This window comes from Chlorocebus sabaeus, chromosome 8, assembly GCF_047675955.1.
Source record: "Chlorocebus sabaeus isolate Y175 chromosome 8, mChlSab1.0.hap1, whole genome shotgun sequence".
NCBI classification, from domain to species: Eukaryota; Metazoa; Chordata; class Mammalia; order Primates; family Cercopithecidae; genus Chlorocebus; species Chlorocebus sabaeus.
In genome coordinates this window covers 3922253-3945187 of record NC_132911.1, presented here as the reverse complement: position 1 = coordinate 3945187, position 22935 = coordinate 3922253, and the positions used below count along the sequence as shown (strand labels likewise).

Below are 22935 nucleotides of genomic sequence, written 5' to 3'. Positions count from 1 at the left end.
CTTATTGATCCCTGATAAGCCTTTATCTATCTTGTGTTATTCCTCTGTCTGAAAGTTAAGGCTTTGGAGTAGAAAGGATGAGATACATGTTGAATAGTTGGCTGCCTGGAGATGCCCCCAAACATGCCTCAGTGCTATGCAATACATTTTAGAAGCTTTTGAAAGATGATTTGCTTATAAATGAGTCTATTTACTCAGAGGAAAATAAGGAAGAAGAGAAATGCCCAGGTTATAATGTATAAAACGTTTGTGTTGTAGATAGTTGATACAGCATATAAGGAATAATAAAATTGGAAGAGATATAGAGTAGTTAAAGGGAAAAAATACAAAAAAGATTAGAAATGACACATAAATGTGTAAATACTAATGGATAAACCATGGGTAATTTGTTTAGCACAAACATTTTGAAAGTTAATAAATGTAGTTTTGCAGCTACCACTGTAACTGGAAGGGTTGAGATTCATAATGTGTGAAGCATGGTAATGAAGCATATCCCTTTACCAAAGTCATTTTTTGCGGGGGGGTGACAGCATGTGGAACTCGGCAAAAATGTATGTCCACAAGAAACCATAAAGTTGTATGTGAGACTCAGAGGAAAATGAGGATGAGTGAGTAAAAAGGTAGGAGAACAGAGATGATAGTGCTTGAGTAGATTATATGACTCTAGGATAGATGAAGAGAACACAGGCTGCAATCCCAAGTCTACACAAATATTTAATAGAGTAGCAACTGGATACCTCCATAATCCAAATATCAGCTAGGTGCCATATTTGGAGACAATGATTATAAATGATGATATTTATTGATGAGTTAAAATGCACACGGCATTTGTGAGATTTATCTGATTAGAACATACAGTAAGTGCTTATTCCTTTGACCTGCAGATAAGAAAGAAAGCATAGAGAAGTGAAGAATTTGACCAACATGGTAAAACCGAGAATACTATCATGCTAATCCAGACCAATAAGGAAGAGTGTGTTGTGTTAACTAGAAGCGAAATGAGCTCTGCAACCTGGATTAGTCCCATCTGGAGGTGCATGCAAGGGTCAGGTGCAAGGGTCTCTGTGCCTTAGTTCTGCCTGGTTAATTGTGTCCTTCATCCTGTACTGCCAGGATGCTGATGCGCTCTCGCCTATCAGTCTCGCTATTGCTTTTCTTCCATCTCTTAACTTGTTATTGAATTAAGCCTTTCCCTGTTTCCATGACTATGGCCCTTTTGAAAATCACTCTGGGTTTCCACCAAGCTAAATGTCCTTGAGTAAACTTCAGGTTCATCTGGAGGAAACCCCATGCTGGGATAAACGAGATAGTTGTAGTGGGGAAATGACTGGTACTACAGAGGCAGTTGCTAAGGATATATTTCTTTAAATTCTGAAAACAATCTATATAATCATAACTTTAACACTAAAAAAGATGACCCCTTGACAAAACAAAACATCCCCCAAAACTATGACTGTGAAAAACCAGGCCTGACACTATGGCTCACGCCTGTAATCCCAGCACTTTGGGAGGCCGAGGCGGGCGGATCACGAGGTCAGGAGATCAAGACTATCCTGGCTAACATGGTAAAACCTCATCTCTACTAAAGATACAAAAAATTAGCCGGGCGCAGTGGCAGGCGCCTGTAGTCACAGCTACTTGGGAGGCTGAGGCAGGAGAATGGTGTGAACCCAGGAGGTGGAGCTTGCAGTGAGCCGAGATCGTGCCACTGCACTCCAGCCTGGGCGACAGAGTGAGACTCCGTCTCTCAAAAAAAAAAAAAAAAAAAAAAAAAGGAAAACAACAACAACAACAAATCACCCAATCGGGAAAAAGTGGGAAATTACCCAAAGAAACAGAAACAGCTACACCAGATTTTCTACAAGAAATTCAATTTTCAAGCAAAACAACTGTCCCAGGACATATTGAAGAGAATGAAATGCATTTTTAAAGAGAGTGTCTTGAGAAACAAATCCATCACAAATTGGAAATGATGTGAAGTGTTAGGAACCCCAAGAAGGCTGCCTCAATTATGCTTAAAACAAGAACCAAATTCATTCGTGAAGCTGGTATGAAAATGGATGATTATTCAGTTTTTTGTTTTTTGTTTTTCATTCAGAAGCTGGGTCTTCCTAAATTGCCCAGGCTGGTCTGGAACTCCTGGGCTCAAGCAATCCTCCCGCCTTAGACTCCCAAAGTGCTGGGATTATAGGCGGACATTTTTAAAATCAGAAACTGGCACCCTCCAAAGATAAGAAGCTTATAAAAGAGAACTTTAGAGTTCTCAATGAAGTTGTGTCTCCTGCCCAGGAGAATTTCATCCGAACCAGCTAACAGGACTAAAAATTACACTGCTGAGTTACTGGGCGTGTTCTTGGTGAGTCATTATGGAATGGAAGAACCCTAGAGGGAAACTCATACCTAGTGTGATTGTTCACACAACAGGAAAAGAAGCTAGCTGTCCAAAACCATGAATTGACTTGATGATATACAGAGCAGATACTGCAGCATATTCATCATAAGTAACTTAGGAAATGTATTTTCACAAAGAACTAATGAAGTTTCACAAGACACCATGTGAGTTTGGATCCATTTTGTTTCTGTTTAATATTGTTATGAGATGGGTATTTGTAAGTACTATTCAGAAATGGTGTTTCTGAATCAAAAATTGTTATTCCTATCTTCAATTAGGGCATAATAATGATTCTAGTTGAAAGAGGGAAAATCATATTGGATGATGGATTCAGGATCTCAAATTCTCATGACAGGCCAAACAAAAGAATATAATCAAAATTAATGTAAAATTTTTCTCAGAGGAAAAATAATTTCAATGTATATGATGACAGGAAGTTCTGAGTTCATAGTATACAGTCAGGGAACCTGGGAGTTTGGGTAAGAGCAGGCTCATACGCGATAAGTGCTCCCATGCGATGCTCAGCCTGAATCTTATTAATAAGATTCCTCCCATCCTCTGTTTGCCCAGGAATCCCATATCCAGAATCATGACTTCAGTTTTTTAATAGTTTAAGTGGGCTCTTGAGGAATTGCTATGTATCTGTGGTGATGGATCTGGTACCTATGATCTTTGAGGACTGTTTGGATTTTTTTTTTTTTTCCTGAGATGAGTCTCACTCAGTTGCCCAGGCTGGAGTGTGGTGGTGTGATCTCAGCTCACTGCAACCTCCCACTCCTGGGTTCAGGCAATTCTCCTGCCTCACCCTCCGGAGTAGCTTGGATTACAGGCACCCACCACCACACCCAGCTAATTCCAGAAAGCAAGAGCTGCAAACGTGGTGTCAACAGCATAGATGTGAAATAAGGCCCAAGGAAGTCAGACTTGCCTGAAACAAGCAGGTGCTGGGGTCGGGTCGAACTCTCAATGGCCGAATGGTCACAAGAGCCTGGACTGATAGGGCCACAAGGTGGTAGAAAAGATCTGATAACTCTGACACCCACTCTAGAGCAGGCTTTGAGCTGAGTCCCGACGCACGGAGCATGGTGCTGCACTCAGAACTCACAGTCCAATAGGGGAAGTACATAGGTAGGAAAAATTAGAATGCCATCTGCTTTAAATCCCAAACAAAACACAGTAGAAAACTAGGAGGCTGGGTGTTTTAAATAGGCAGCACCAAAGGTAGGCTCTCGTACTGTAGGACAAACCTGCAGTAAGGGAGATCTTTGCGTCTTGTATGAATGGGCAGCTCTTCCTTTGGGGTTTGTGGAAGATGTGCACCTGCGGTGGATTTGGACTGAGGTTTGAGGGACTACATTCGTGCCTACATGTGCCTACTACATGTGACACTGGCAGGCAAAGCTGCGGAGGAAGCTTTAGGACGATGAGGGAAGAAGGTGGAAATGTGGTATATTCAGGAACTACATTGAGACAAGGAACAGATGGAAGATTACTGAAAGCCCCATAGACAGTCCAAATGATGGCCCTGGTTTGAGGTTTTCTTCAAACCAAATGGGTTTTAAAAAGCTGTCATTCACTAAGATGGGTGAAGCAGAGATTTGATCAAATGGATTTGTGGCAGAGGACTCGGGCCCATGTTTGATGCTATCATGAACAGTACAGAGTGCTGTAGGCTCTGCAAGGCCAATACCTCCATGTTGGACAAATTCCACACACTGTGATACCATGCACATCTATGCATGGGCTAAGTCGGTCAGCATTGCCCCTAGAAATTGCACTTGGAGGGGAAAAAAAATAACCTCATTTATCAATATCCAAATGTGTTTCTTTAGCATATGCAGATCTAGAGACTTAAATATGTCTGTTGATGTGTACTGCTAATAATAGTTTTTCCTGCTTGTAAGTGAATCTGATCCACCTGACATTTTGTGACCATTTGTTAATACTCAAGAAAAGTTTGCAAATTGGCTTTGGAATCTCCTGCCCAAATAACTCTGACTTTAGCCCAAAGACCGTGTTATTGCACAGAATGGATAGATTAAAGCATATTGTATTCTCCTACAGGCACGGGATATTTGTATGTATTTTATTTTCACCAATAAGTGCCAATAATCACAAAGCAAATACTGAGGTTGAATATTTGGCTTATAGATTTTCTGAAAATGGATTCCATTCTAATCCCCGTACCAATATTTAGTATTTGTACTGCTACAAACCTGCACATGGAAGAGGTGACCTTCAAGTAGGATCCTCTAGGGGAAAAAGTGCATGTGTGGGAGACCTAGTGAGAGGGGAGAGATCCTGCGGTTCCAATGGAAGGAGCTGATTCCTCCCCAAAGAATGCTGGGCTCCAGGTCTGTCCTCTGTCATGGGAGACACTGTGGCCACATTCCCACTGGTATACGGGGTTTCTGCAGGAGAAGTGAAACAGTGGAACGTTATTACATTTCCAAACCAAGGAACCCATTTCTAAAATCACGCAGGTCTAGGTACTTGTCGGAGACTCTCACCTGCTGTACTTGTGTTTGAGGTGTTCACTCTTTGCGTGTGTTATGATGTTAAGGTAAATCTGCTAACGAGTACCTCAGGTATCTTCGAGGGTCCACCTTGTGTCAGTCACTCGGAAAGTCAGCACTAACAATCAGTGTGGTGGTTTTAGCTTGCAAACCGCATGACTCCTTTCAGTATCAAAAGCAAGTGCTGCAAAAACAGTGCGGATAGCATAGCTAACAAGGCCAAATCCTGTCCACCAATAAGATTCCTCATCTAAAACACAGCTTGGTAGAACCGCATTCCAGAAAACATAGGTCACCCGGGGGGGCACGCTGGAGCTCTGAAAGAACCAGTTTCTGAATGTTCACTCTACTGGAAACAAACAGACAAAACAAGCTTTTGTTCTCTCAGCAAGGTTTTTTGTAACTTACACTAAAAGACCTGTGCAGTGGAATTGAGATGGAACTCTAGAAACAAAGGCTTTGAGAGGCTGTCCTTGCGGAGGCCCCTGCTCTCCTGTGTTAAACTCTGTAAACAGCAGGTGTGCGGCCTCCCCTGGTCTAAGTGTGGGCCACACTGTGTGGGTGTTAATGGAGTGAGTGGTTTCCCCTGTATCTGTCCCTAATGAACCTCAGACTAAACTGACCTCACAGAGGGGATTCAGCCCCTTTCTGCCCTCCTGAGTGCTTTGGCACGAATGTAGTTTGCAGGCAAACCTTGACCAATCAAGAAACTAGGCCTTTCCTCCTTCTTGAGCCTTCTTCCTGACATTTTGCTTGCGACATACTCTATTTCTTTGCTATGAAAATGGACTCAATATTCCATCCATCTTGCTACCAGTCTCTGTGCTTTGTTCAAACGTTTGGTAGATTTTATTTCTTTCAAATCCAATTTTAGAGAAAGATTGTTAAAAAAAAAAAACTCACCTTTTTTCTATTTGAGACATTTTAACCAAAATATAATAGCAGTTTATAATTACAAAGCGTAACAAAGCTTTCGTCAGACACAGAATAGAGTAGACTGAAAAACGAGTGATTTTCAAAGCTTAGGGTACGGAAACTCTTTTTAACACAGGAAAGACGTCGAGATTCCTAGGACCTACCCAGTGTACTGCAGGGTCCATACATATAACACCTCAGTGGTTCTGAGGTTTCATGATATTATTATTATTATTGTTTTTATTATTTTTTGAAACAGAGTCTTGCTCTGTCATCCAGGCTGGAGTGCAGTGGTACAGTCTCAGCTCACTGCAACTTCCGCCTCCCAGGTTCAAGCAATTCCGCTGCCTCAGCCTCCCAAGCACCTGGTACTACAGGCATGTGCCACCTCGATTGGCTAATTTTTGTATTTTTAGTAGAGATGGGCTTTCACTGTGTTGGCCAGGCTGGTCTTGAACTCCTGACCTCAGGTGATTCACCTACTTCAGCCCCTCAAAGTGTTGGGATTACAGGTGTGAGCCACTGCGCCTGGCCACGGTATTCTTATTCCAATGACATGTTTTGTAGTATAGTGCGTAAAACAGAGTCACCGGAGCAGACCATTGCATTCTTGGTTCTGTCACTGGTTCTCTCAACAATTTTAAGCAGTTGGTGAATTACCCCGTCCACATTCATACCTGTCCTCAGCATGGAGAAAATGAAGAATTAAAACGTAAAATTCGTAAAGTGTGGTAGTAATTGAATTGTTAATTCATGCTTGAGCTAAAAGAAAATGCAGCAATTCCATGAGGATATATTTGCATTATCTATCTATATACATTGGATTAAAAATCATATGAATTTGGCCGGGCACAGTGGATCATGCCTGTAATCCCAGCACTTTGGGAGGCCAAGATCACGAGGTCAGGAGATGGAAACCATCCTGGCTAACAAGGTGAAACCCCATCTCTACTAAAAACACAAAAATTAGCTGCTGGGTGTGGTGGTGGCACCTGCAGTCCCAGCTACTTGGGATGCTGAGGCAGGAGAATGGCGTGAACCCAGGAGGTGGAGCTTGCATTGAGCCAAGATCGTGCCATTGCACTCCAACCTGAGCAACAGAGCAAGACTGCCCAGTGGTGAGGTTATTCTACTTCTATTCATTTAAACAAGTACTCAGTGTGTGACTAATATGTTAGAGACACTGCAGAGAAGCATGAACATACTACATTTCATTCTGATGAAAGAGAGAGAGGCTCTCTGGGTTTTGTGTAGATGACTCAAAACCAAGATTACATTGAAGATATTAAAAGAAAAAGTAACTCACATACAAAGCATATAGAATAATACTATCGTAGACTAATAGAATCTTAAATTTAAAATAGAGCTCAAAAGTCTTTAAGTTCAAATTCCTCCTAATGCAATTTTCCCTTCCTCAACATATTGACACAATATCATTGAGATTTGGGTTAAATAGTATTCTGTGAGTGAAATTGTGTGGTTATCCTCCAGTTGTAATAACCTACAATTGGTCTAAGATTTTGAATGTTTTAAAACAGAATTAACTGATGGCTGGACAGTGAAAAGAAGTGAAAACCAAATTGCTATCTATTTGTTTCAAAATAGGAAGCCACATTGAAGAAATAATTGTTACATATTAGCAAGCTTAGATACTAGGCAATCCTGCTGATACATAACTTTTTTTTTTCATCAAGCAAGGAGGTAAAATGCAATGTTTTTGAAGGACATCCTCTGTTTGCTTTAGGCATTTGGTGCCAATTCCTCAGAGAACTGAAATGACCGTGTGTCAGAGAGGAGTTGCTGTTGGGAATCTTTATTTACAATCCTGGCTGTCAGGCTTCCTGCCTGATTTCTAGAGCACACAGGTGCTTCCTTGACCATTACAAGTACTTGTTTGCCAGCTTCCCAAAGAAGACTGCAACTTCAAACTATGTGCACTTATGAAAAACTCAGTTTAGAAAAATAGTAAGGTTTCCAAGGAGTCATGTTTGTCTAAGTCAAGAATGAGGCCTGAACAGATTATCTAAAATGAGAGGGGCTCTGTTAAAATGCACCCCTCTTCACATCGCTGTTACCTTTGGTCCCAAGTCCCCTCCTCTTGGAGTAGTTCCAGGCTTCAGAAGTAATCCCAAAAGGAATTGTTGGTGTCATTTTATTGTGTGTTTCTAGAAACTGGCTATTCTACGCCTCACCTCAGAAATGGCTGGGATCTCTTGTGCTGGGCTGATGGGCTCCTCTGGCTCTCACCAGTCCTCGTCTCCCTGTCTCTAGGATTAGAATGATGGGTCTATCTCCCCCATGCACGACAGAGCATGTTGTGCAAAGGACAGCGTCTGGAAAGGGGGAACCTTCAGAGCCAATGTCCTCTGTGCCTTTGGTAACACTTGTGGCTTCAGGGGGTCTGTCTTCAAAATATGCACAACATTCACCCTCATCCACCTTCTCCGCTTGTATCAAGTCTCATGTGTGGGAGTGATTGGGACAGATCCCCAGAACTGACTTATCAATCTGATTGACTGGAATACCTGCCAGTGCACTAAAATTAGCCAAATCTAGCCTGGCTTTTTGTGATCTAATCTCTTCTACGAGTTGAGGCGGAGATCAGATTCTCTTCTCTCTCTTTCCTCTGCAATGTTACCTTGCTAATAACAAATTTGTTCTCCAAAATAGGAGAACACAATGTTTCTAAACTTTCTCTTAAGCAGAAATATAGATTATGATTTTAAATTTCCCTAGAAGGGTATACTTAATCCCAAAGGAGTATGACAACAATTTTGCAGTTTCTCAAATCTGTGTGTGCAGGAACTTGTGTGGAGCATCATTGGCTGTGTTCCCTGTTGGGGAAATAAGTGGGCAGGGAAAATCTCCACCTTGATATTCTGCATGGACCCCAGGCTTCTGTAGCTGTTTCCCTATGATAAGTTCCTTTCTATAACTTCAAAGATAAATATTGACTATTACTTTGACAATAGGTGTACTCTCACTTTATTGCAAAATTCCTCTTAAACCAATTGTTTTGTCTGATTTATTCTTTATTTTCCTGTGAATTAAGCAAAATAAATGTTGATGCAACTATAGGACAGTGACAAAGATGATTATTTAGGAACTCACAGCGAATGTTTTCTCTTCTTGTGAATCCAAACCCCAGGTGTAACACAGGTCCCATTCATGTAAGTTACCCTTAAGCCTTTGTATTTTGTTGATTTAATAAGAATACCCTCCATATATGCGAGGAAGGGAGAGAGAGAAAAGGAGAAGTTGGAGGAAAGAAGGAAAAGTGAGAGCGGTAAAGAGGCAGAAGGAGACGGAAGAGAAGGTAATAAAATGGTTAGTTGTGGTGGCTCACACCTGTCATGCCAGTACTTTGGGAGGCTGAGGCAGGAGGATTGCTTAAGCTCAGGGGTTGAAGACCAGCCTAAACAACATAATGAGGCCCCGTCTCTGCTGCTGCTGCTGCTGCTGCTGCTGCTGCTACTACTACTACTACTACTACTACTACTACTACTACTAGTACTGCTGATAATAATAATAAACTACTGGGGTATGGTGGCACGTACCTGTAGTCCCAGCTCCTCAGGAGGCTCAAGCCAAAGGATGATGAACCCAAGAGTTTGAGACTGCAGTGAGCCGTGATGATGCCACTGCATTCCAGCCTGGGTAACAAAGCAAGACCCTGTCTCAAAAAAAAAAAAAAAAAAAAAAGGTGGGAGGGAGTGGAGTAATGTCAGAGGATCCTTCTCCATGTGGAAGCTCTGTTACTAAAGCTCTTTCAATGCCATGTTTGTCAATCATTTTACTGTCTACACGGACATTCTGTCTCCCCTTAAGTAAAGACGCCTGCCCCGATCTTGCCCTTCTTCCTGTTCTTTCACTGTGCTCCTGGGTAAGGCCTACCACCTGTTAGTTTGAACCATCAGCTGTGCATGCTCCTGTTTTCCCAAGCCCACGCTAACTTCAGCGCATCCGTCCCTCGAACTCTACACTTCTCTTTTCAACTGATTCCAGGCCATTTTTACCCAGCCATTGGCTCACTCATAACTCAGATTTTCATAATTCAAGTTGAACTTATTCTCTGATCCCTGTCTTTCTACTTGGAATTTCACAGGTAATTTGATTTTCTAGTGTGTCAGATTAGAAGCCCTCCTCACCAATCTGCTAACTACCCATAATCAATAGGTTAAGAAGCCCTATTCATGCTAATTCCAAGAATTCCTTCTTTACTTTTTGCTTTGATTTGAAAATAGTATAACAAGGTAAATAACAGAATACAGGTAAGCAAAATAAGTGAAATGAATAGATGGGAAAATCACAACTAGGAAGATACAAACCATTTCATATTAGAAATATTACTTATTTTATCTACGATTTCTGAAAACAATGATAAAAAGAAAAACTATTTAGAAGTATACATATATATGTGAAGAGAAAGATTTCAATAAGTTGTGCCTTTAATACTGTTACTGACTTGATAATAAAAGTAAGTTATGAAGGTACTACTTTTATAAATGACAAACACTCTAAATTTTAAAATGGTTTTATGCTTTTAGCTGGCCACTGCGGTTCCCCAGACCCAATTGTGAATGGTCACATTAGTGGAGATGGTTTCAGTTACAGAGACACTGTGGTTTACCAGTGCAATCCTGGTTTCCGGCTCGTGGGAACTTCCGTGAGGATATGCCTGCAAGACCACAAGTGGTCTGGACAAACGCCTGTCTGTGTCCGTAAGTGCGCTCTTTGTGGACGAATTCATCAGATGCTTCCTTTTGCCACAGTGTCTTTGGTTATTAGGTCACAATACACACCTGCTTAATCTTCACTGTGAAACAGAACAGCAAACTTTCAGTTTTGCCTGTACAAAGAAAGAGAACGGGAGAGCTGTCATGTGCACGCTTTCCTTTTTTTTTGGATCTCCTTCCCTTTTTCTTTCCTTCAAACTCCTTTTCTTGACTCCACATTTAATTTGCTTATTCATTCATTTTCAATGGATCCCTGGCTAAGTAGTGTCATGGATTCCTCCTCCCTGATATTATCACAGAATAAACTGGGTGGAGGGAAAAGTTGATTGTAGGAGGGTGGAGGTGCAGGGTCTGGGGTCTGCTGGGCAGCTTTGCAGTCTTAGAAACAGCGCCACTCCCTGCCTCATCCATGTTACGTGTATTTTTGTCATTGTTTTGTCAAGAATATAGGGAGTTTTGTAAGCACTCTTTCTTTTACTTGAAAGAGGTAAAACTGGCCAGGCGCAGTGGCTCACAACTGTAATCCCAGCACTTTGGGAGGCCAAGGCGGGTGGATCACCTGAGGTCAGGAGTTCAAGACCACCCTGGCCAATATGGCAAAACCCCATTTCTACTAAAAATATAAAAATTAGCCTGGCATGGTGGCACACACCTGTAATCCCAGCTACTAGGAGGGGCTGAGGCAGGAGAATTACTTAAACCCTGGAGATGGAGGTTGCAGTGAGCAACCTGTACCTGCACACCACTGCACCCCAGCCTGGGCGACAGAGCAAGACTCTGTTTTCCAAACAAAAAAAAAAAGAAAGAGGTAAAATTACATGTAATGAATGATCAACGTTGAACTACATAACTTCAGAGATAAATATTGACTATTTTTAGAATAATATACTCTCACTTTATTGCCCAATTTCCCTTAAACCAATTGTTTTTCTAAAATATTGTGTATTTTCCTATGAATTAGACAAAAGAAATGTTAATGAAACAGTGACAAGGATTATATGTAATAGTGCTGTGAAAATGTACACAAGTTCAAGGGTTAAAGCTCTACTTAGAGGAAAAAACGTTGACAAGATAAATGGGGAAGAAAACACCAGTTTTATGACTGTAGTGTGTTTCTTTTGAAAGGGTGAATGATGAATATCTCTCCCTGATCTGTCTTGCTGTTATCTGGGGCATGACATAATGACAGTTCCCTGCATTTCAAAGGATCATACGACAGAGATTCTCAACAAAATAGGACCTGAGTGTGCTTAGTTATTTTGCCAATTTCATGATGTGTAAATTGATATTGCAATAATTTATACATGGACAATTTAAAGTATCAAATCCCCATACTGTCTCAAAAGGAGGGCTTCGCAAACTCAGCTGGTGTGTATGGAGAAAATATTCAAAACTCATGATTAATACAAGAATTTTTAGCATCTCTTGTTTTTCACTGCTTCATTTTTAAAGCATTTGGTATTCTGTCATGATTCAAGAGAGAAGTAATAATTATGATGATGAAGAAAGTGCATTTGGCAGGTGTTTGTTATTTTCCACAATTATATTAAAAGCCTGTAGGGTCAGCCTGTGGTTCTAGCTCCCAATATTCCCTTCCGAATATAAATGCCATCTGTAAACTGCCTGATTAGTGGAAAACCTTCAGTCCATACAGTTAGCATGCCTGCATGTTTCTTAGTAAATGATCCCAAGTGACGGTGATGACCTGTTCGATATTTAACAATGGCGTTGACCTGTCTCTCTACAGCCATCACATGTGGTCACCCTGGAAACCCTGCCCACGGATTCACTAATGGCAGCGAGTTCAACCTGAATGACGTTGTGAATTTCACCTGTAACACGGGCTATTTGCTGCAGGGCGCGTCTCGAGCCCAGTGTCGGAGCAACGGCCAGTGGAGTAGCCCTCTGCCCACGTGTCGAGGTAGGAAAAGCATCCAGGAATGAGCCCTTTGCTCTGGGGTGTTGTAGGCTGCCCAGTAACACCAAAGAGGCTGTCTCCATGAATCCAGGGCGATGCATAAAGAGTTCTGCAAACTCTCACCATTCAGGTGTGAAAGCATTTCCGAGAGTAAGCACAAAGCTCTCCGTGGCTTTCTCCTGTCTGTGGCCAGATGTTCAATCATGAAAATCTGGAATTCTCTCCTTTAAAGATAACTCATCTTCCATTCCTCTTTTTATTCATTCATTTACACGTTTATTTCTACCCTGTATAGTTAGCACTGGGGGGTCCGTTATGCTTCTAATTTTATGAATGTCTTTACGAAGCTCTTACTGTTTTTAATTTTCAGTTATTTATTTTTGGATTCATTTCTTTCAACATAGTCACAGAGACCTGGACCAAATCTGAGCTTCCAAGACAATTCTGTTCTGTCTTTTTTGCCTTTCTAGATGTTTGGGCTCATAATGTTTAAGATTTCATTTCAATTACTTTCCATTAAACATCTCTCTTACTGGTGGTGCCTTGTACTTTAGTGTGAAGGGCAAGTATATTTTTATGGTAGTAAGATGAAATTAAAGCCAGGAACGTATCAATGTCTCTTTCTTTGACAAGAACCTCTCTTACCTTAGGGCTCCCACCGGAGCTATCTTCAAATAAGCTGACAGCAGAGTGGGAACCCAAGGCATTTAAAAAATGATTAGAAGTTGTATAGAAGTTGGCTACTCAACTGCAGAGTTCTGGCTCAGGTCTAACTTGGAGGGCTTGGTGTAAACTCAGAGGCTGAGCAAAGACTCCTAGCTCTATTTTCCCCTAAATTCTAGTGCTGTCAGGATCAGAATGTTTGGGATTTGACCAACACACGAATAAAACACAGTTCACTCAATTAACCACAGCGCAAAATGCAAAGGAAACCAGGGTTGGGGGTAAAGCCAGTGTCCCTGCCTCCGCTGATCCACAGCCCCTGACCAGACGAGGGAACCACCCCCCTTAGACAACCCAGGGACATTGGTCAGTCCCAGATGCACAGGGGTGAGCTTGCTGGAACCACAGCTTTCATTTTATCCAAACATGGTCTCCCTCAAAAAATAAAAACCAAGAGAGGAACGTGGTTACTGATGTCACCTGAACTACAACTTTTCTTCTTTCATTATATTTGTATTTGTTTTTCCTTTAATAATTACATGGAGGCTGGGCGCGGTGGCTCATGCCTGTAATCCCAGCACTTTGGGAGGCCGAGGCGGGCGGATCACAAGGTCAGGAGATCGAGACTACGGTGAAACCCCGTCTCTACTAAAAATACAAAAAAGTAGCCGGGCGAGGTGGCGGGCGCCTTAGTCCCAGCTACTCGGGAGGCTGAGGCAGGAGAATGGCGTGAACCCGGGAGGCGGAGCTTGCAGTGAGCCAAGATCATGCCACTGCACTCCAGCCTGGGGGACAGAGCGAGACTCCGTCTCAAAAAAAAAAAAAAATAATAATAACAATAATAATAATAATAATAATAATTACATGGGAAATATCTGATGTGCAGAATTAGGGTTGAAATGCTCTCTTTTGCTTTAGTTTCACAATCACAAGGAATAAGAGGAGATGCAAAGCGCTGCTGTGTTCTCATTCTAGCATAATTCAACCTTTTTGGCAGTTGAACTCTTACGACTGGCAACTGTGCAGTGGTGTTTTAGGAAGTATGGAGGAGGGCCTAGCAAAATAGGCTCTGAAGCTCAAGAGAGCCAGCGGTGACTGTGTGTGGAGGCCACAGGACTCCATAGGGAGCAGAGCTGAGTTTACTGCCTAGGCCTGATACTTCCAGGTCAAACATCGCCCACTCCGCCCTTGGCTTCTCACAATCGTGTGTGTCTATTAGCAATGTGCTTCATTTCTTTACTTAGTAACAGCATTATCTATTAGCAATGTGCTTCATTTCTTTACTTAGTAACAGCATTATCTCAGTGAAATTCTAACATTGGAGATCTTGTGGGTCATCATCCTGATAAGAAGCTGATTTCCTTTGTAATCTCTCATTTTTAAAAATATTTGAGCTCAAATATGTTAACATTGCGTTTTAAGATGGTAAGTTATTAAATTACATCTTTATATGGAATATGTAAATTACATCATATGTTCAGCGTGTTATTTTTCTTAGGATAAAATGTCATCAATTCTTTTTTTCCCATTAAAGTCCTCCTTTTCTCTGTTGAATGAGTAAATACATTCATAATAAAATGTTTCATTTGGAGATAATTATAGATTCCCAGGCGGGCATTAGGTATAATACAGAGAGATCCTTTTTATCCTCTACCTACTTTCACCCAGTGGTAGAATCTTGCAAACTTAGAGGACATTAGAACAACCAGCATATGGACATTGATGTGGTCAAGATAGGGAATGTCCATTGTCACAAGAATCCCCCTTGCTCCCCTTGTAAACACACCCACACATCCCAACCTCATTCTTACTTCCTGGCATCCACTAACCTGCTCTCCACTAACCTGACCTTCTCCCTTCAAGAATGTTCTATAAATGAGTGCAATCAGGTGGTGTGCAGCCTTCTGAGAAGGACCCTTTCATTCAACATAATTCTCCGGAGATTCATCCAAGTTGTGGCCTATGTCAATAATTCAGTCCCTTTTTTCGGTGGAGTGGAATTTCGTGGTACAGATGTAGCAGTTTGTTTCACCATTTACCCACTGAAGGACGTCTGGGTTGATTCCAGACTTCACTGTCACAAACAATGCTGCTATGAGCTGTTATGAACAGGATTTTGTGTGGTTATAAGTTTTCGTTTCTCTAGGAAAAATGCCCAAGAGTATAAATGGTACTGGGACAGATGGTGTTTGTAAGTTTGGTTTTATAAGAAACTGCCAAGCATTTTTCCAGCATGGCGGTACTGTCTATCATCCCTACCGACCATGTGTGGGTGATGAAGTTTCTCCACATCCTCTCCAGCATTCGGTGCGGTCCCTCTGTCTTATTTTAGCTTTCTTGATAGATGTGTGGTGACAGCTTTCTGTGGTGTTCACTTGCTGTTTCCTGAAGGCTAACGATGAGAGTACCTTGTCTGGTGATTATCTCCATCTGTACCGTGAAATGTCTGTTCATGCCTTTTGCTCACGTCCTAATGGAGTAGTTTGGATTTTTTTGTTTGTTTTTTAAGATTGAGTTTCAAGAGTTCTTTATTCTATGTAATAGTCGTTTGTCAGGTATATGATTGCCAAAATTCTTCCCAGTCTCTCGTTTGACTTTTCTCCTCTTCACAGGGTCCTTCGAGCAGCAGAAGTTTTAAATTTATCATCTTTTCTTTTTATGGGTCATGGTATTGATGTCAAGTCTAAGAATTCTGCCAACACCTAGATCTTGATGTGTTCCTCTATTTTTTCTATCACTTTGCCTTTGATATATTTTGAAGTCTATGATCCATTTTGTGTTAATTTCTGTATAAAGTCTGAGATTTAAATAGCATTTCACTGTTCTTTTTTTAACCTATGGATATTCAAGAGATATTGGTTTTAAATAATTAAAAAGAAACATTATCAGGAAGGGCTTCTATGTTTCTAACCCAAAGTAAAAAAAATTAAAAATTGAATGATAAAGGTGTCTATAAATAATTTTCTGAATTAGATTTTTTAATTATTTGACCCTATAAAAACTTTGCTGTGTGTTTCTCTGTAGCTGTACCCACTTTCCATATAAAGATAAAATGTTGATGGCTTTAATTTCTACATTTGCCACACATGAGTTATTTTTCATAAAAGTTTTCGTCTTTTAGTCAAAAAGCATCCATTTTCCTCTGTGAAACATGGCAGTGGTATCCTGTGAGTGGGCACGACGGCATGTGGGGAACTGGTGCTCGTTTGGGGAACTTTCCACGGCCCGGCTGAGTTGTCAGCATGACGTCAGCACCTGTGTCCTCACCACAAGAGCAACAACAGCAGATGCAAACTTCTGTGTGTGGGGAAAGAATCCAACTTTCACAAGAAAATATTACTCTGAAAATTCTCATCCATCAGTTCCCTTTAATTTTATGCCTAGCAGAATGACCCAGAATGACTGTCAGCAGTCAGTACTCACGAGCTCAACTTCTTAAGCTGCTTCTTTTGTTGTATGAATGCTGTGTTCTTTCTTTTCTTTTCTCTTCTATTCCTTTCTCTTCCTTTCCCTTCCTTCCTTCCTTCCTTCCTTCCTTCCTTCCTTCCTTCCTTCCTTCCTTCCTTCCTTCCTTCCTTCCCTCCCTCCCTCCCTTCCTTCCTCCCTTCCTCCCTCCCTTCCTCCCTTCCTTCCTTCCTTCTTTCTTTCTCTTTTGAGATGGAGTTTCCTCTGTTGCCCAGGCTGGAGTGCAATGGCACCATCTCAGCTCACTGCACCTTCCACCTCCAGGGTTCAAGTGATTCTCCTGCCTCAGGCTCTCAAGTAGCTGGGATTATGCCACCATGCCCGGCTAATTTTTTTTTTTTTTAAATTTAGTGCAGATGGGGTTTCACCATGTTGGTCAGGCTGGTCTTGAACTCCTGACCTCAGGTGATCCATCCACCTAGGCCTCCCAAAGTGCTGAGATTACAGGTATGAGCCACTGCACCCAGCCTGTTTTCTTATTTTCAAAACCACCGTTGATGATAACGTCACGAGCCTTGTCTGCTTTCTTCAGTGCAGGGGAGTAACTCCGGGCCAGCGTGAGGCTGTAAGGACTGAGATGGGAGCTGTCTTCATTGTGGCACACAGTCCACCTCCTAAAACTTTATCCACACTCATCTTTTAAAACATTAAAAACAAAACCAAAAGCTTCCCTTTGTATTTTACACTAGAGAATTGGATCTGTACGTCCCAGGAGACCTTTGAGTGCTTCCTTCATTTTAATGAAAATTCCGCTTTATTCTTGCTTTTGATGAAAAAAGATGGATCCTTCTCTTCAAGTAATTGGAAGCCGACTTCCTAAAAAATATTTTTAAAGTATATGCAGTTGGCGTCTGGGAGACACTGAGCCTTGGGCTGTGCTTTGCCCCGATGCTCCTCTTTTCTGACAGGATCAGGAAGCTGATGCTGGACAGGGACAGACAGCAGCCCCTCTGCTGCAGTTAACAGGACATTGGCAAGAAATGCACTGAAGAAGGAAAATATAACTTACCTTCAGCAAGGGGGATGATTTAGAAAACCCAGACAGGCAGTCCACGCCCTTTTGTTGCTTCAAATTTTGGAAAAGTGTCTCCAATGTAAAGGACTTCACTAACTAGAAGTGGCCTCTCTACATTGTTTTTAGTTTTAAAACACACGTTAAAGTTCACATAAGTGTATACAAAGGGTACATACACTTCTAATGAGTAAAAAAATCTGCTTTGAGATTCACGAGTACTGGATGAAACTCCAACACTTGATATTGGACAATCCTTTCTTTCAGTGTTTATTTTATTCTTGGGATAAAATTCAGCCAGGCACAGTGACTCATGCTTTTAATCCCAGCACTTTGGGAGGCTGGGGCAGGCAGATCACTTGAGCCCAGGAGTCTGAGACCAGCCTGGGCAGCATAGTAAAACCCAGTCTCTGCAAAAAATACAAAACTTAGCCAGATGTGGTAGTATATGCCTGTAGTTCCAGCTAGTCAGGAGGCTGAGAAGGGAGGATCCTTTGAGCCTGGGAGATTGAGGCTACAGTGAGCCAAGACATGGCATTTCCAGCCTGGGCAATAGAGCAAGACCCCATCTCAAAGGAAAATCAGATACTATAAAACTAGACCTAGTTTGTTGGGCATGGTGGCTCATGCCTATAGTCCCAGCACTTTGGGAGGCCAAGGTGGGCAGATCATGAGGTTAGAAGTTCAAGACCAGCCTGACCAACATGGTGAAACCTCGTCTCTACTAAAAATACAAAAAATTAGCTGGGCATGGTGGTGTGCACCTGTAATCCCAGCTACTTGGGAACTCGGGAGGCCGAGGCAGGAGAATTACTTGAATCTGGAAGGTGGAGATTACAGTGAGCTGAGATCACGCCATTGCACTGCAGCCTGGCTGACAGAGTGAGACTCCATTAAAAAAAAAAAAAAAAAAAAAAAAAAAAAACTTGACCTAGTTAATCATTCTAAAGTGTGCAGTTCAGGGGCACTTTCGCCATAACCATGTTATGTAAACATCACCTCTGTCTAATCCCCAGATGTTTCATCACCCCAAAAGGAAACCCTCAGCCCATAAGCAGTCCTCATTTCCCTCCTCCTCCACCTCCCATCAGTAGTGCCTGCTATCCAGCTCCATGGGTTTGTCCATTATGAATGTTTCTTCTAAATGAAATCATTGAATCTAAGGTCTTTTGTGCCTGGCGTCTTTCACTTAGTGTAGTTCTTTTGACGTTCATCTATGTTGTACATGTATGAGCATTTCATTCATTTTGATGTTTCTTTTTTTTTTTTTTTTTGAGATGGGGTCACACTGTGTCATCCAGGCTGGAGTGCAGTGGTGCGATCTTGGCTCACTGCAGCTTCTGCCTCTCAGGTTCAAGTGATTCTCCTTCCTCAGCCTTCTGAGTAGCTGGGACTATAGGCGAGAACCCCCATGCCCAGCTAATGTTTGTATTTTCAGTCGCAACGGGGATTTGCCATGTTGATTAGGCTGGTCTCGAACTCTTGACCTCAAGTGATCTGCCTGCCTTGGCCTCCCAAAGTGCTGGGATTAAAGGTGTGAGCCACTACACCCAGACCATTTTTATGGTTTAAATAAGATTTTATTAACCCCACTTCCTTGATTTTCATTCGTTTAGTTTCATCAATGACATGCTGGGACTGGACTTAAGAGTGTGTTGTGTTTGTGTGCATGTGTGTGTGGGCGCGTGTGTGTGTATGTGCATGCATATGTACTATTCATGCATGTGTTTCTTTTAAATCATGTGAATGTAATTAAATATTGAAAGAATGGATACACACACAAAAATTTGAACAAAATGGTTGTTTCTCATATGGAATATTTAAATCTGTTACATTTACACTGATTTAACATATTTTTAAGCGTCTACACTTGACAGTAGAGTAGGAAATAACTTCAGATTTTCATTGTGTAGTCATCTTCTTAAATGAGATTTCCTGTGACTTTTTTACTCACTGCCTCTTTTTAATAGGTAGAATTTATTAAAAACACTTAGCACCATTTTCCCTCTGTGAGTTTTCATGACTACTGAAGTTCTTAGATGGGAAATACAGCCATGGACCAAATGCTATTCATGTATTTAAACACAGGAGTACTCTTCTCCAACATCTATTACTTTTACAACATTTGAATACTTCAATGACTCATATTCACTCACATTTTTGCTTTTTCTAACAAAAAGATATGTTTCATTAATCAATTAATTAACAAGTTTTACTTTCCAAAATGTTTGCTCATAAGGAAACAGCAACTTTGAACCATGTCTTTTGTTAAAAAAAAATTAAATTCCAGGTTGTTTTTGAAAGAAATGTTTTCTCTTCTCTGAGATTTTTTCAAAAGTCTTAGAATAAGGCCATATCTGTGCTTAGAAAATGATTCTGGTTTCATTTTGATGATTATAAACTTCTGTACGTTTTATTATTTCCAATTAACTCATTGATTGCATTGCCAGAAAAACAAACAAACAAACTCCAACAGTGACAGTTTCATTCGGAGATGTATATTTGGTATGTTTGAGTTCTTACCCTGTTACAGAAATTTAAATAAGTTATATAACCTAAAAGCTCTAAATTTATCAGTGTGCCATGTGTATTAAGAACTATTTTAGCATTGCGATTTTAAATGGAAGGACATTGAGTGTCCTAATGTAGTTTGTACATAAAGTAATGAGTACCCTTAATGCCACACCCTAGAAATAATTGGCCTGTTGAAGGACAAGACATTAGGAAAATCACCTTTTAGATGACGCAAATTGTATAAGGTTTTGCTGCCAAAAGATGTGAGCTCAAGTTTATCTGAACTGGTATATCTGCAGTAGCAGTCAACTGCTATTGCTAATATACCACATGGAAAGCAATCTACAACTGAAGGGAAAAGATCACATTAAAATATGGGAAAAGCGGTGGATAAAGACCCCGGCAGTTCTGTGCGTCCCAAGGACGATGCCTCTGACCAATGAGCTCACCTAACAGATGCGAAGTTTCAAAGTATCTCATTTGCTCAATACCTTGCACAGCTCTGGACCAATGAGCTATAGGTGAATATGTGGGGATTAGCATCGCTTTTCGCTCTTCCAGGGTAGAGAGCATCTTGCATTCATAACAAAATCCTCACAGCTCCTTTGTTCTCACTCTCCCCAGAAAGCAGGCGTCTACCATGTCTTATTTAGGAGCGATGAGGAATGGAATGGCTCACAGAGGTGTCCCCAGTTTCTTGTTCAAAACTTCCTGCTTTCCCCGATAATGTGGGTGTTCTGGTCAGCTTGAAAATTAGCAAGTCGATCTTATCATCTATATAATATTATTATATAATAATGCGTTCGGAGAGAGAGTCTTACTTGTAAAGTCAGGGGACATGGAAAATGGGGAATGGGTTTAGGGGATGTCCTGAAATGTATCAACCGGTGCTGAATGAAATCTTGTCCCACTGTCTCTAGCACCAGGAGGCTTTGCTATACATGAAGTATTTATTGCACACTGTGGTAAATATGGCTGAAACAATCACGTTAACTCATTCAGGTCTCAGAGGAAAACATGAAATCCGAACATCTACAAGAAACCGTGAGGACCGGAATGGTGATGGGAAGACAGATATTAGTGTCAGCCTTTTGCTAATGCAGCTGCAAGGACTTAAGGAAAGATTCAACAGCTTTAATCAAACTCTTTTCTCCTCCTTGTGTGACAGAAAAAAACTGCATGACTGAAGGAACGATTGAGAATGAATGCCCACAAATATTGTCCCAGTTACCTCCACACAGGGGGACAGCACAATTATGTCTTGAGGTCTTAGGTGTATCAGAACGTTCTGTATCCATCTCCCTAGAGCCTTCTAGGCCATGTAATGCAGCATTTGTTAAGCGCCTACCATATCCCAAATGATGTGCTAGACACTGTCAATGCAATTCGTATCTTTAAGTAGATAACTATGCAGACGACCAGAGGAGTTTGCTAGCTAGGAAGACTCACCCAATCTGCCGTGGCATCTGTCCATTTGACACAAAACATGTTCTTGCAGAAGGAGAGATTAACTGAACTTGAAAGAGTGGGCTTTTAAGTATCAAAAGCTTTTTTTTGTATCTAGGTTCCACTTTCTTCTAATTTATCCCAAGGAATAGAAGAAGAAATTAAACACCTCGCATTTATTGATCATTCTTAGCGTTCCAGACACTGTCTCTGGTCCACTAGATACCGTGTCTGTTGCACAGCTTAAGCAAATTCGATGATGCATTTTAAACTCTTCAGGATTAATGTAGCCTTTATTTTTTAAACTTCCTGCCTTTTCCTAGAAAAATGGAAACAAAGTTAATTTTAAAATGGAAACAAACTTAATTTTAAAACTTACTCTTTAAAATTTTTCAAATATATGTGACGAAGCAGGGGATGGAGGAGGAGGTTAATGGACCATCACTGGCATGTCAGGTTGGTTAAAAGTCCCGGATCATCCCTAGCAGTCTGCCTGCTCTAGTTTTTTATTATTCCATATTGTTTCGTTTTGTTTTATTTCTGAACTAAGAGACAATCTAGTACACAGAATTTATACGCATATTATTAAAACCGGAAAAACAATATTTCAAAGAGGACAGACTCATAAAGATGGTGAAGCTTCAGGAAGAAATGGCATAAAACTCAAAAACCTTAAGTAAAAAAAATAGCTGAACAAAATTGCCAGGGATTCTTGCTGTTTACTGCAATATGGTCTGATTCTGACTGTGTATGCTTTTTAAAATACTCTCACAAGAGTTGTAGGGTGTTGTGTCTCATGTAAGCATGCTGTTGTCTGTGCATTCTTTTCCCAATTACTACCTAAGATTCTCAAGTGTGTAATCTGGAGAAGTCATTGAGTGTGGCCCTGGTGCAGCACTTAGTTAGTTAATGGCACAAAACAGAAACCTCACCCCAAATTCTGAAACAGAGCCCCAGGTAAACCTGTGCTACTATGCGGCAGAATTAGATATAGATTTCTACAATGTCTACCTCACCCTGGGTAGCCTACTTATTCTCAGGTTCAACCCTGCACAGGATGAAGCTCTATCCAGCCCTGCAGTGCTTGTGATAAATTAAAAAGCTCGGATTTAGGAGACTAAAGAAAATTCATTCTACTCAGCCCAGTAACACTATCTTTGCAAATAAGATTAAAAAAAATAAATAAAAGAAGGTATCCCTTTTATTAGTAGTAGTATCTTTCTGGAAGAAATAATTTATACAGTTGAAGATGTCATAAGAAGGAATGAAAACAAGCATCTTCAGGTTTATTTTGAGAATCACATTTTCCTGCTCAACTGGAGGCCCATGTTTCTCTAGAGGAGCTTTCCTGGAATCTT

At 41.0% G+C, this 22935-nt stretch overlaps 1 protein-coding gene across 2 annotated transcripts in view; it reads left to right on the top strand.

Moving 5' to 3' along the window:
* The window catches only part of CSMD1 (CUB and Sushi multiple domains 1), a 1948922-nt gene that overhangs the window by 1874516 nt on the left and 51471 nt on the right, over window positions 1–22935 (top strand). For both annotated transcript variants that reach the window (XM_073017922.1, XM_007961594.3), the window contains exons 53-54: window positions 10371–10544; window positions 12307–12480. In XM_073017922.1, the coding sequence (XP_072874023.1) occupies window positions 10371–10544; window positions 12307–12480 (348 nt within the window). The remainder of the gene's footprint in view (window positions 1–10370; window positions 10545–12306; window positions 12481–22935) is intronic.